General features: G+C 38.7%; 1 protein-coding gene across 1 annotated transcript; it reads left to right on the forward strand.

The window, feature by feature from the left end:
* The first annotated feature begins 358 nt into the window (after nucleotides 1-358).
* LOC125897440 (galectin-8-like) lies at nucleotides 359-10,927 on the forward strand. The gene is made up of 9 exons (XM_049590767.1): nucleotides 359-460; nucleotides 1,351-1,439; nucleotides 1,633-1,843; nucleotides 5,157-5,276; nucleotides 5,390-5,458; nucleotides 8,085-8,111; nucleotides 8,913-9,001; nucleotides 10,018-10,183; nucleotides 10,412-10,927. The coding sequence occupies exons 1-9, from the start codon at nucleotides 422-424 to the stop codon at nucleotides 10,559-10,561; spliced, it is 960 nt and encodes a 319-aa protein (XP_049446724.1). The 5' UTR covers nucleotides 359-421; the 3' UTR covers nucleotides 10,562-10,927.
* Nucleotides 10,928-15,619: the final 4,692 nt, after the last annotated feature.

The following is a 15,619-nucleotide window of genomic DNA, read 5'->3' on the forward strand; positions in this document are numbered from 1 at the left end:
TATTATTCAATAATTTATTTTAGACGAATATAAACTAGCGAATTAACATTTTCTACCGTATTTATCAGATCCTTTGAGTTTGAGGTGGAGGATAATAAATTATTATGAGAATCATGAGACATGAAGTGACCACCAAACCTCTGCAGTCAGCAAGGTGCGGACAGCTACGTCATCACATCGGCCCACGAGCTGCTTTGAATATTTAATTTAAGGCTTTAAAATATATTTAAACATCATAAAAGTAAAAACGAACTGATGTTTGTTGTGTTTTAACGATGTTTTTTTATTTAAATGAAACATTAGTAATCCAGTTTATTTCCGGTGTCGGTCTCGTCCTTGGAACGGTCAGCCGTGATGACGTCACATAAGGAAGTAAACAAAAGTCCAAAGTAGCTTGACGTCGCAGCTGCTTGCTCCAAACATGTCGGTGTCAAACCCGAGACAGTCGTTTTTAAACCCGGTAAGATGCTCCGTGTGTTTGTCTCGTGTTCAGGTATTATTGTTGATTCCCTTTATTTTTATCAACAGTTAAATTCACTTTTTATTAAACATTTATCAGCGAGCAGGTCAGCTAGCATCGCAGCTAACTTATCTTTCTACTATCTTATTTATCAGCTTCGCGGAGTGATTAATATTCAGCGAGACTTTAATTGTCTAAAATGCTCAGTTCAGGTTTGCTGCTATTCTTCTGCTGTCTCATCCACTGAATAACTTTATGTCAGTTAATGTGCAGCTGAAGGTTTCGTTTCTAACAGCTCGTCTCCGCCCAGTTTGTCACAAACTCTTAATTACAGGTGATTTATGGACATGTGAGACCAGTTAGGTGTGTGTCATGTTAGCCGAATAAAATAATGGTTATTTAAAGTTTGTATACTGACCATGGTTGAGTCATTTAGCTGGTTAACATTTGAAAACACGAGGACGTTTTAAAATATTCATAAATTCTAATGAAGTTTGGTGTCAGTGAACAAACCACGTTTAACAGGCTGCCTCCTGTCCCACAACCATCTGTTATGTTTCCGGACACTGACATTTTAGAGATTTGAACATTAATCTATCTATAGATACGGATATACATAGATATATAAATTTAAAAAAAAAGACATGGCTGGGAAGAGAAGGGGAAGGTCCGGTGGAGTATAAAGGACATAGAACATATCTTGTAATTCTTGTATCCAGTATTTAACTCTGATGAAGCTGCAATTAAAGATTATTTTCATCAGCAGTTAATCTGCAGATTATTATATTAATGAACTGATTTAAAAACAGAAATATTTTCCCTGTCATGAATCTTTTTTTTTGTCAGATGTTTCCAGATGTGTGAATGTGACTGACTCTGTCCCCCAACAGGCTATTCCCTTCGCTGGGACGATCCTGGGCGGTCTGCTGCCGGGGGAGATGGTTCTCATTCAGGGCTCAGTGCAGTCTGATGCCGACAGGTGTGGACTCACCTGTCTGTACAGCATCATCACAAACTGACAGGCCACTTTAAGTTATTTTAATTTGAATACTTGTGTCCAAACAAAGATGTCAGTCTGAAGTGATGCATCAGAACCTCAAGTTCACTTTTTGTACTTTTTAGACTCGGCCATGTTAAAGACTCACTTGTCGTCCCTCTGTGATGTCACACAGGTTCCAGATAGACTTCACATGTGGCAGCAGCGTGAAGCCAAGGGCCGACGTGGCGTTTCACTTCAACCCGAGGTTCAAGAGGTCGCCATGTATCGTCTGCAACTCGCTGCAGAAGGAGCGCTGGGGCCGAGAGGAGATCCTGTATGTGAAGCCTTTCAGTCACGGAGAGTCGTTCGAGCTCCTCATCCTCGTCCTCAAAGACAAGTTCAAGGTGAGAGACGAGCTGATGATGGACAGCATGTGTCATTTATTGTCTTCACACGTTACAGGTGTCTTCACACAGAACATGAAGACGTATGTTGTATGTGATATGGAAGATTTTCCTGCTGTGTGTCCACACATCAGCTATGTAAACAAACCTTTAACAGAAAACTAAAAGTCAGCGTCATTCTTGATGTTTGACCAGTTTTGGGGTTTTTTTGGGATATCTTTTTAGGCACTTTTGCCTTTAATTGATAGGACAGCTAAGCCTGAAGGGGAGAGAGAGAGAGAGAGAGGGAATGACGTGCAGCAAAGGGCCACAGGCTGGACTCGAACCCGGGCAGCTGCTGCAACAGCCTGACCAGTGTTAATTTTTTACAGCTATTTTAGATTTAGACTTAGTCTTGAGACAAAAAGTCACATTTATTCATTTTTATCCTTCTTGGTTTTACTTACTCCTCTTCATCCCCTATGGGACGTAAGGCTTCAATGAGCTCTCTCCATTGTATTTGGTCCTTGTCAGCATGTTGTGCCTCCCCCATGACAGGTTGATCTGTTCCAGTTCTTGTGTCACAGTTCTGCGCCAGGTGGCTCTAGGCCTCCCAGGTTTTCTTTTGCCTGGTGGTGTCCATCTTAAGGCAACTTTTGTGATCCGATCCTGCTCCATTCTCAACACCTCCTAGCCATCTCAGGTGTCTGTGTGTGATTTACTTGGTGATGCTCCAGCTACCTGTTTTCTTGTACAGTTCATTGTTGGAGATTTTATTCTACACTTAAGTGAGAGCGCTGTTGTTTGAAGTAACAGAGCGTTCCAAATCTGCACGAATTAATGAACGGTCAAGTTAAAGGGAAATTTCGGTTTATTTCAACCTGTCTCCTATCGTCCTAAATTCGTTTCAAGTGACTAGTGACATAAAAATAATAGTTAGCATGTTAGCCGTTAGCCTAGATACAGCCGGGGCGCATCGTAGCGTCAGACCTGTTAAAACGTAAGTGAAAGGGCAACCTTCAAGTGCAAAGTTAGTCCACTAAACAAGCTTTTTTTCCACAAAGACCGCCTCATATCGTTAGGATAAATGTCAGAGAACATATAGAAAACTACATGTAAACGTGTTGTCCTACCTTACCGGTGTGCTGCCATGTTTGTTTACCATTTAGTTCTGCTTTCCAAAGCGTAGCCGAAATACCGCAAGAACAAGCAGCGATCTCATAGCGTGCCTGAAATCTTGCGAGTTCTAGATAAAGCCCAGCTGGATACTACTCCAGGTGGAGGTGTCTCGTCCTCGGTCACATCCAGAACTTGAAAATAAGGCTGCAACCGGACCCATTCCTTGCAACAGAGGCATTCCTCTTCTGTGGGCACTGGGGCACAGCATTCACAGGTACACCACCAATCTCCAGAGCTACGCAGCCTTGCAGCAGCCATTCCTCCTCTCTCGTCCTCTACCTGTTGCGCCTCTTTCTCTCTGTCCTTCTCCATTCTTCAATTTCACAAAGCTCTTCCTCAGTGTATTCTGGCTCAAATAAATAAGGGCGGCCATCAAACTCTGCAAAATCAAATTCCTCCTCCACAAAGTCGAAGTCTGGCAAAAAGTCAGCCATTATTCTATAAATCTTTCATAAAATAAATGAATGAACTTTTCAGGCTACTGTCCAGTTCTGCCTTCCAGCTGTTGCTGCTTGTTCTCGTGAGATTTCAGGCACGCTATGAGATCGCTGCTTGTTCTCGCAATATTTCGGCCACGCTTTGGAAAGCAGAGCTAAATGGTAAAGTGGCTCAGTCCATAGGGACATGGGTTGGGAACCAGAGGGTCGCCTGTTCGAGTCCCCGTCCGGACCAAAATATGGAGCGTGGACTGGTGGCTGGAGAGGTGCCAGTTCACCTCCTGGGCACTGCCGAGGTGCCCTTGAGCAAGGCACCAAACCCCCAACCGCTCGGGGCGCCTCACCAAGGGCAGCCCCCACACTCTGACATCTCTCCACTTTGTGCATGTATAGATCCTGTTTGTGCATGTGTGTGTCTTTCGGACCTGTGTGTAATTGACAAGCAAGAGTGAAAACATTGAATTTCCCCTCAGGGGGATTAATAAAGTAAATAAACTAAACTAACTAAACTAAACAAACATGGCAGCACACCGGTAAGGTAAGACAACACGTTTACATGTCGTTTTCTATGTGTTCTCTGACATTTATCCTAACGATATGAGGCGGCCTTTGTGGAAAAAAAGCTTGTTTAGTGGACTAACTTTGCACTTGAAGGTTGTCCGTTCACTTACGTTTTAACAGGTCTGACACTACTATGCGCCCCGGCTGTATCTAGGCTAATGGCTAACATGCTAACTATTATTTTTATGTCACTAGTCACTTGAAACAAATTTAGGACGATAGGAGACAGGTTGAAATAAACCAAAATTTCCCTTTAATCACACATTCACTCCACTCTGCGCTCTGCTGCTCTGTCTCCTCAGACAGAATGATCAGAGTGTGGTGCTCTGAATAACTAAACGGAACATTCAGAGAGCACTTGGAATTACGAATGGTCCAGTTTGTGTCAGTGTGACTTCGGCACCCGTAGTGAATATTTTTGAACACATCCATAGTGTCCATGTTCCAGTCCTTGCCTTGGCTGCTGTGCGCAACACACCATTTGGGTGGGAGCTCACCCCAGCACCGCTCAATGGGCAACTCTTGCTCATAACGCCATCCTACAGCGTTGCTGTGGAAACATTATGCCCGCCCTCTGGTCTCCCCTCAGGTCTCATTGGTGAGTGAGCGGCTCAATTTTGGGCTGCAAACCTCCTTTAGCATCATTGTTAGCATTACAAATGCTGGTTCAGCTGGTTTACATAACATCAAACTGGTTTTCAGCTCATACACCAGACTGGACCGGCAAAACTGGATACGACGCAACTCAATTACCTGTCCTGCTATTCATTAATCTAGGCACTTCCTTCTGTGCAGTGATACGGTTGGTGGGTTTAGTTCGGTAGATAGAAAATAGTTCCTCCATGAAACTGCTCACAGCGCGGTCTGTGGATTATCTTGAGTAACTGGGTCATGATTTCTGGAAAGGCATGTTGATACATTATTTTTTGAGCGTTTCAAGCTGAGCGCCACCTAGTTCCATTATTTTGAAGAGAAGGCAGACATCAGTACAGCCAAAACATATGTAGTTTTGATTTTGGGGTGAACTGTCCCTTTAACTCCACGAGGCTCTGAATTCTTATGTACTTTTACTTTATAGGATTTTAAATGAAGGACTTTTCTTTGTGTTGTTATATTTTTAATTTGTTGTACTGCTTGTTGTTCCTTCACGGCTGCAGGTGGCGGTGAACGGCAGTCATGTGTTGGAGTACAAACACAGAGTGGACCTGGAGCGAGTCGACACCCTGTCCATATCTGGAAAGGTCAATATTCAGGCTGTCGGCATCCTCCCAAGTCCTGTGAGTCTGATCCAACAATGCCTGTGATAGAAAAATAAAGTTTGTGGTTATTTCTTCATGTGATGAAACTTGTGATGAATATGAATAAAATGTTTTGTTGTTGTTGTTTTTAGAGTGAAGTTTTGCCTGCAGCCAGTCTGACCAATCAGGAACAACCAGAGAAGGATCAGAAACTTCAGACGGTACGTTTATTCTCACAGTCAGAGTTTAACTTTGGAGAGTCTTTGTTCTGTGTCTGTCGTCACAGATGAATTAATAAATACACAGAAAATTGTTCGGTGACATGAGCTAGCATTTATCAAACAATAATACCAGACGTGGAGCTCACAGCTTCTCAATGGTGACAATTTGTTTTCCTTCATTTCCTATGATTATAAATCTTTTACTATCTCTAATATTTTATATTTTATAAGCTCAAATTGTTGCCAGGTATATGTGTGAATGCAGATGAGTGTCATCAGCAGAGAAGTGAAGATATTTATCTTAATATATAATGACGAAAACTCTATCTGTGGGTGTGTCTCTGTCTGTTTCACGTTTTTCTCCTCTCTGATTTGGTCAATCCATGTGAAATTTGGCACAGTGGTAGAGGGTCATGGGAGGATGTGAATGAAGCAATATTAGATCAGTTGGCCAAAGGGGGGCGCTATAGCAACCGAGTGAAATTGCAAACTTTGAATGGGCATATCTCATGCCCCGTATATCGTAGAGACATGAAACTTTGCACAGAGATGCCTCTCCTCATGAGGATCAAATTTGCCTCAAGAACCCATAACTTCTGGTTATATAGATTTTCTGCCATTTTGAATTTTTCGAAAAACACTTAAAATCGATCTCTTCCTAGGAAGTTTGACCGATCTGCATGAAACTCTGTGAACATAATCTAGGGACCAATATCTAAAGTTCCCTCTTGGCAAAAGTTGGAAAACTTATTAAAACTGAGCTTCTATAAGGCAATGAATATTGCGGAGGGCGTGGCTCATCACATAAAGGTGTATAACATCTCAAGGGTTTCACCCATCACCACGCAACTTTGTAGGCATATGACCACACATAATCTGAGGGGATCCCTCCATTATTGACCCCATCAAACAAAATGGGGGTGCCAGAGAGCTAAGTTCTTATCTAGGCCTGACCGCTATATCGATTTTTACTAAACTTGGTAGATATGTAGAACAGGACGCCTCAAGGTGACTGGAGAAATGTAACTCTAATCGGCATCTGGGTGGCGCTATAACAACAGAAAAATGCTTGGAAAAGGCTAAAATACGACCGATCGCTGTGGCCATATTTTTTGTGTGTGTGTGTGTGTGTGTGTGTTTAATAAAGTCATGGTATGGTATGCTGTACATAATCACATAAACTGTCAGTGTTTCATTCTGTCAGTCAGTCATTCTGTCTGTCCCACGTTTTTCTACTCACTGACGTGGTCAGTCTGTGTGAAACTACACATAGGCATTGAGGATTGGCATAGATAGAATGTGATAAAGCTACCAATGGGTATGGACTAGTTTATTATACTTGTATTGAATGAATAATTTTTATTTCGGTTACATACATCTGAAAAAAACAAAGATTCTTTCACAATTTTTCTCACAGTTAGTAGCTGACAAAGGAACAGGCTTATAATTGCCTGTTCTATATTAACCAAAGGAAAACACAGAATATCAATCATACCAAAGAAAGGAAACCAATAAATTAATAATTAAATACATTATACTCTAAATTATAATCCACAATTCTTTTACATTGTGATCATTTTACATTTTAAGGCCTTTTTAAAACTCAGCACAGAGCAGCACTGAGTCCATTCCATCACATTGGTTCTCACTGAACATGTTTGATAAACAAACAACCCTCTTAAATTATAATTTCCTTCTCTTAATCTAAAACAGTATATGAATACAGACAGGATGGTTTTTGTTGACAACTCAAAAAGGTTTTTCCAGTGTTGTTAAATACACAGTGTCTGGAAATGTTAAGGTGTAAGTTTACATCTATTTGTTTTGTAAGCATTTCCCCAAATTTCAGCACAATAGGTCAAATATGGCATTACAAGTGAACAATAAAATAAATACAAACATTTCTTATTTAACAACACCCTTGTTTTATAAAGAACAGCAACAGATTTAGATAATTTCAGTTTGATATGTTCTATGTTTGACTTCCAATACAGTTTTGATCTATAATCACTCCCAAAAATTCACACTTAGCCTTAATACCACTGAACACCATACACTTTATTTTCATTTGGTGATATCATATTAACAGCAAACCATTTTTTCAACACGATCAGTTCCCTTTCTAGTGTTTTTAATAACTCTTTCATGTCCTCAACTGAACACAACAAATCTTTATCATCAGCAAATGTTACAAATTTCAATATAGTCGATACTTTACAGATATCATTTATCACCACAGGTTACTCTTCTAAGATGTGATTCAGTATTATTGATTTTTTACAAAATGATGCCTGTTATTTAAATAACTTCTTAACCTAGATTGTCCAACACCTCTGGATTGGAAGAGCAGAACAACACAATGCGTCTAATCAGCAGCCATCTTAGATATTGTATTTTACACAATGAGGAGCATGTAAACAGAAAATCACAGAGGACCTAACATTGAGCCCTGCGGCACACCACAAGTCAGATGTTCAGCGGAGTTCTCTGACAGAGAATATTAGCATATCAATTTTAAAGTTTGGTGTTTGTAACGTTTCTTTGTTCTGTAGCAGACAAATTTGTTTTAGAAAAAATGTTATATTATTAATATGCATTTAATTATTTTTTGTTTGTTTACTTCCAGCCGGTAATCTCCTCTTCAGGCAACTTGGTGAGTTTCACTGTTGCATGATGGTCGATGTTCAGGTTTATAAAGTGGATGTGTGGTCATGTAACCAAATATAGTATCTTTTTTTTTTTCATTCTTTAACTCATCTCAAAAACACAAAGACACTCCAAATTGAAAACACTGGGGTTGTTTTTCACTTAAATCTTTATTGGCAAAATATTCACAACATTAACCAAAAATAATAAAACAAAAACTGTTGTGTTCAGACATCAACATTTTGAGTCATGTATATTGTCCATTTTTCTCATGAACAGATTTCTTCAATAGTAATAATCCATCGGTCATTTATCGTAGACGCTTCTTTCTTCTGGTTCCAAAATTTTAATCAAATATCTGTTACTTCTCATTAAACTTTCTTTCGTTAAATTAAAAAGTACCAAACAATGAGTAGTGATCTAATCAACTTTGTTTTAAAATGAAGCTTTCCTCTCTTAAATCTTCCATTGGTCCTTCGTTCCCTCGTCTTCATCACAACTTTTATATTTGGTACATTGAATCGCAGACACTTGTTTACATAAATGTAACATCAGACTTGTTTTTAACATTTAATTTTAATAAAATGTAAAAAGTCTGAGCATGAATCAGAATTTTAAGCTCTGATAGTGAAGCATGTTGTCAGTTTTGGGGATTTTCACGTTTTCAGATCAGTTAAAAATGGACTGTCTTTAACTCATGGTTATTTCCCTTTGCTCCTTCCTTGTTTCCTTCCTCAGCTGATCTGAGACCTGCTTCAGTGGGTGAAATGTCAGAGTGTCTCTGATCTGCTGTCTGTGTGTTTTACAGAGGGTTCCCTTCAGAGGTGAACTGGCTAAAGGACTGAGTGTTGGACGCACTATCACAATTAAAGGAGAGACCAATCCCAACGCAGAGGGGTAAACAACACCTGAACTCACCTGTCTGTCTGTCTGTGTGGTTTACACTTCAATGTCAGCTGACTGATGAGAACCAGACATTTGAATATTTCTGTTCTGAATCAGACTCGTGTGTTTCTAACACAATAGTTTTTGGATTTTGGAGAGAGTTGGGGTGTCAGACTGTAGGAATAACATTTTTATGAACTGTTAGAGTAAATTAGGTTCTCCTTGAAGTAACATGTCAGTTAAGTTTTGGAGCAAATATACAATGCTCTCTTTGAATTGATTTCATATTTTCAGACTTCAAACATAGACATGAAAGTGTTTGTACTGTATAAAGGTTTTTAAAGACTTTTTTTTCACATATTATGACATTTTTAAAATTTAAGACATTTTTTAAAGTTAAGACATTCTATATTATGGCTTGTTTTCAACATAACATACTGAGACTTTTTTAACATTCTTTTAATAATTCTTTTAACATACTATGCTATGACTTTTTTAAGGGTTTGTTTTACATACTATAATATGACATTTTTTTCTTCATACTATACGATCACCTTTTTGTAATTATATTATACTCTGACTCTTTAAATGTACTATACTATCACTTTTAAATGTTTTTATGATTATACTATACTATGACTTGTAACTTGTAATTATGTTATATCAACTTTTTTTGACATGTTATACTATGAATGTTTATATTTCTTTCCACATACTATACTAGGACCTATATTTTCCATCATATTCTTCTCTCTTTTTATCAAATTATATTGTTTTTTTTCATCATACATCAGTTTTTTCCACATGCTGTACTATGACTTTTTAAACGTTTTTATAATAATTACTATACTATGACTTTTTTGTAATCATACTATACTAAAGAGTTTGTTTTTACATTTTATACTCTGACATTTTTGAGTTTTTACAACAAGTTATAATATAAATTTTTCCCACATAGTAATTTTTTTGACAGATCATGAGTTTTATATTTTCAACATGTTTTAGTAATTTTCTGTGTTACATGTCAGTTTCACTGTGAACCTGCGAGTGTCCGGCAGCAGCGACATCGCTCTTCATCTGAACCCTCGTCTGAAGAAAGAGGTCTTCGTCAGAAACTCCTTCCTCTCTGAGTGCTGGGGCCCTGAGGAGAAATCCCTGGACTCCTTCCCCTTCAGTGCAGGACAATACTTTGAGGTACAGCAGCACCAGACAAACATCTGCACTTTGATTGTTTGGTTTCTGTTTGCACACTAAAATGTTTCCAGTAAAACCCTCAGCTCTCCTCAGGATGATGATGAATAGACAGAAATCTGATCCTGTCATTCTTTCACCATGCAGCCCTGTGCTAAAAAAAGAACTTTGTAATTTCTGTTTTTTATTAGTGTGATATGAACTAATGTTATATTAATGTTTCCTCTGCAGATGATCATCCGGTGTGACTCTCAGCAGTTCAGGGTTGCTGTCAATGGGCTCCATCAGCTGGACTACAAACACCGAGTCCAGGATGTGAGCTGCATCACCCAGCTGGAAGTGCTGGGAGACGTCACACTGCTGGGCGTCAACATCCTGTGACTCTGACCTTTAACTCTCTGAGGCCTCGCTGACTTTATTCAGGTTATAACATGTGTAGCAATAAAATATTTACATTACAGCCATTATACATGGTGTCAGACATTAACGAACATGAAGGTCGAACAAACTGCTGTTTAATAGTTCTGCAGGCTGAAAGGACGTTGAACATTAACATGTCATTAACCATTTTCAATGTTTTAACCTGTTAGACTCAAACTTTTACTGAAGTAAAATGAAATGAAGTCTGAACAAAGTTACTATTGAGACACATATCCAAGTATTACCTGATCTGCTGTTTGTGCTTCTTTAACTGTTCCTGTTCATGCACTTTGTGACCACATCAAATAAACTACCCATGTGACCATAGACCGCCTCATGTTCTCCTGTTGATTTCTCCAGTGTTAAACACACGCGCTCGTAAACAGCATTTACTGAATCAAGACAGTTCAATACAGTCGGAAAGCATGAATATAATACTTCACTTAAATTATTCCACACATTCATACTGTGTCAAACATGCAGTGTAATATTAACGACATGCTGTACTATGACGTTTCACGATTTCCAACGACATGCTATGCTATGACTTTTTTTCATCATTTCGGACAGCATGCTAAATACTATGACATTTTTTCACAATTTCCAACAACATGCCATACTACATTTTTTCATGATTTCAAATGACATGCTATACTATGACTTTTTCATGATTTCGGACGACATGCTGTACTATGACGTTTTCTCACAATTTCCAACAACATGCTGTACTATGTCGTTTTTTCACGATTTCCGACAACGTGCTATACCATGACGTTTTTTCATGATTTCCAACGGCATGCTACACTATGACGTTTTTTCACGATTTCGGATGACATGCAATACTATGACTTTTTTTTTTTTTCAAGATTTCGAATGACATGCTATACTATGACTTTTTTCACAATTTGGAACGACATGCTATACTATGGTGTTTTTTCATGATTTCGGACAACATGCTACACTATGACTTTTTTCATAATTTGGAACGACATGCTACACGACATGCTATACTATGACTTTTTTCATAATTTGGAACGACATGCTACACTATGACTTTTTTCATAATTTGCAACGACATGCTATACTATGGTGTTTTTTCATGATTTCGGACAACATGCTACACTGTGACTTTTTTCAAGATTTCGGATGACATGCTATACTATGACTTTTTCTCACGATTTCAGACGACATGCTATATTATGACGTTTATTCATGATTTCGGATGATATGCTATACTATGATGATTTTTCATGATTTCGGACGACATACTATGACTATTTTTCATTATTTAGGACGATATGGTATACTATGAATTTTTTCATGATTTCGAACCACATGCTACACTATGACTTTTTCATAATTTGGACGACATACTGTACACTATGACTTTTTCATAATTTGGAGCGACATACTATACTATGACTTTTTCATGATTTCGGACAACATGCTACACTATGACTTTTTTCATAATTTGGAACGACATGCTATACTATGACTTTTTTCATAATTTGGAACGACATGCTACACTATGACTTTTTTCATAATTTGGAACGACATGCTATACTATGGTGTTTTTTCATGATTTCGGACAACATGCTACACTATGACTTTTTTCATAATTTGGAACGACATGCTACACTATGACTTTTTTCATAATTTGGAACGACATGCTATACTATGGCGTTTTTTCATGATTTCGGACAACATGCTACACTATGACTTTTTTCAAGATTTCGGATGACATGCTATACTATGACTTTATCTCACGATTTCGGACGACATGCTATATTATGACGTTTATTCATGATTTCGGACGACATACTATACTATGACTATTTTTCATTATTTTGGACGATATGGTATACTATGAATTTTTTCATGATTTCGAACCACATGCTATAATGACACTTTTTCATTATTTTGGACGACATACTGTACTATAACGTTTTTTCATGATTTTGGACGGCATACTATACTATGACGTTTTTTCATGATTTTGAACGACATACTATACTATGACTTTTTTCATGATTCTGCACGACATGATATACTATTACTTTTTTTCATGATTTTGGAAGTCATGCGATACCATGAAGTTTTTTTCATGGTTTCGAACCACATGCTATACTATGACGTTTTTTCATTATTTCGAATGACATGCTATACTATGACGTTTTTTCATGATTTCGAACGACACACTATACTATGATGTTTTTTCATGATTTTGAACAACATGCTATACTATGAGTTTTTTCATTTTTTTGGACGACATACTATACTATGACGTTTTCTCATGATTTTGGACATCATGCTATGACTTTTTTTCATTATTTACGACGACATACTATACTATTATATTTTTTCATTATTTTGGAAGTCATGCTACACTATGACGCTTTTTCAAGATTTCGAACAACATGCTATACTATGACTTTTTTCATTATTTTGGACGACATGCTATACTATGACTTTTTTTATGATTTCAAACAACATGATATACTATGACTTTTTTGCAAGATTTCGGCTGACATGCTATACTATGATGTTTTTTCATGATTCTGAACCACATGCTATACTATGACGTTTTTTCATGATTTTGGACATCATGCTAGACTATGACTTTTTACCACAATTATTTCGAACGACATGCTATACGACATGCTATACTATGATGTTTTTTTCATGATTTGGAACGACATGCTATACTATAACGTTTTTTCATTATTTTGGACGACATGCTATACTATGATGTCTTTTAGTGATTTCGGAAGTCATACTATACTGTGAATTTTTTCATGATTTCGGACGTCATGCTATACTATGACTTTTTTTTCAAGATTTCAAACGACATGCTATACTATGATGTTTTTTTCATGATTTCGGACATCATTGCTATACTATGACGTTTTCTCATGATTTCAGACAACATACTATACTATGCGTCCGTCCATACCCGTTAATAAAAGTCCTGCGACCTGACCCACACCCAGGATTAAACCCAACCAGGCTCCACTCCCTCATAGTAAGCTGGGTTCTTTGTTCTTGAATTCGAAATCCATCGGAGGAGACGTCTCTTTCACTGGATGGTGAAAACATTCAATCACTGCCAGGTTAGGAAACATTTTAGCATGCTGTTTCCACCACCATCAAACCTCCAAAGGATCCTCCTTGGGTGTCCTGAACTCCATGTAGGCTTCCACCTCATCCTCGGGCTGCAAAGTTTCATGGCTGGGGTTATTTATTTCACCTTTATTTAACCAGGATGTCACATAAGGATTGAAAATCTCTTTAAGAGACCTGGTTGAGGCAGCAGCCAGTCAGAACACAATTAAAATGCAACAAATACAACATATAATACAAAAAAAATCCACAATAAAAACAACTATTCAAACCCAGTGACCTCTCAAGAAAAACAAGTATGTGTTTGTAGCCCCTTTTACACTGCCAGCTTTTTTCCGCCAATGTTGGGCCGTTTTGCCAGCAAGCTGCGAGCGTTTAGACACACAGAGCCGGATTGCGAGTTGATCCGAGGTGCCCAATTTTCCGCCTCGTAGGGTAGACATATTGGTGGAACCCTTTTAGTGTAAAAAGACAGAGGCGGCCTTCCGTAATGGGAGGGGCCGTTGAAAGCCCTTTTAAGATAGGAATTGTGCAGATTTGCAGGAAAGCCCAATCAGTCTTTGTTCAGCATTGGCAGTATAAAAAAATCAGGGAGTGCAGCAAAATGCAGCCTACCTAATTTTGTTTATACAGAAGGCGCCTTTTTCAGGGCAATGGGGGGCGTGAGCAAGTAACAAAACGTGTAGCTCAGCGTGTGATGTAAACAGGGATGTAGGAGGGAAGCTGCGGCTGATCAGTCCTTCAGTGATTCTCTCGTAAATTGGCCCGTTCTTCACCGTTCCTGTCACCTGAGTCGTGGGAGGAGCTGTTGATGACGCCGCATGTGCGACCCACTGGCGGTGGATAAACAGTAAACAGCTGATAGCAGGAATTAGCGAGCAGGTAGTAGCAAGAGGGAAAGGCAAACCTGACAGACACTGTAAAGATGAGCAACTGGGGAGACAAGGAATTGCGTTCCCTCCTTGCCCTCGCAAACGAAGAGGCCATCAATTGTCAGATGACCAGGACGGTGAAGAACGGGCCGACTTATGAGAGAATCGCCGAAGGACTGACCAGCCGCGGCTTCCCTACTACGTCACACGCTGAGCTACATGTTTTGTTACTTGCTCACGCCCCCCATTGCCACAAAAAAGGCACATTCTGTATAAACAAAAGTAGGCAGGCGGCATTTTGCTGCACTCCCCGATTTTGTTTTTATACTGCCAATGCTGAAAGAAGACTGATTGGGCTTTCCTGCAAATTTGCACAATTCCTGTTTAAAAAGGGCTTCTGTCACCACGTTCTTTATAATGCCCTTAAATTCATCAGTGGATAAAAGTGTTTTTAATTTTAGATCTTTTTGACAACCTTTTTTTTTCATGTCCAAGGTGCAGGGTAGAAAACTGCAGTTTCCCCAGATCTGATAAAAAGTAACCACGCGGAGGAGTGTAGCTGGAAACTACCAAATCTGACACACAGCAGGATTCAGAGGTCAACTGGAAGCTTCCCCCATATTGCTTTATAGATAAAAATATACCTGTGCTGTTGTCTGCAAATGGTCGATGATGTCCAACACAGCAAATCATAATCAATCAAGAATCCAGAGATTTAAATTCATCAGTGGATAAAAGTGTTTTTAATTTTAGATCTTTTTGACAACCTTTTTTTTTTCATGTCCAAGGTGCAGGGTAGAAAACTGCAGTTTCCCCAGATCTGTTAAAAAGTAACCACGCGGAGGAGTGTAGCTGGAAACTACCAAATCTGACACACAGCAGGATTCAGAGGTCAACTGGAAGCTTCCCCCATATTGCTTTATAGATAAAAATATACCTGTGCTGTTGTCTGCAAATGGTCGATGATGTCCAACACAGCAAATCATAATCAATCAAGAATCCAGAGATGAGTCAGGGACTTCGTATT

Source organism: Epinephelus fuscoguttatus, linkage group LG11, assembly GCF_011397635.1.
Source record: "Epinephelus fuscoguttatus linkage group LG11, E.fuscoguttatus.final_Chr_v1".
In the NCBI taxonomy this organism is placed as follows: domain Eukaryota; kingdom Metazoa; phylum Chordata; class Actinopteri; order Perciformes; family Serranidae; genus Epinephelus; species Epinephelus fuscoguttatus.

Excerpts from the sequence above, each read along its gene's own strand:
- LOC125897440 (XM_049590767.1), top strand. The coding sequence starts at position 422 with ATGTCGGTGTCAAACCCGAGACAGTCGTTTTTAAACCCG. Across the intron at positions 1,440-1,632 it reads GTGCAGTCTGATGCCGACAG|GTTCCAGATAGACTTCACAT; the intron begins GTGTGGACTCAC and ends GATGTCACACAG. Across the intron at positions 10,184-10,411 it reads GTGCAGGACAATACTTTGAG|ATGATCATCCGGTGTGACTC; the intron begins GTACAGCAGCAC and ends TTTCCTCTGCAG.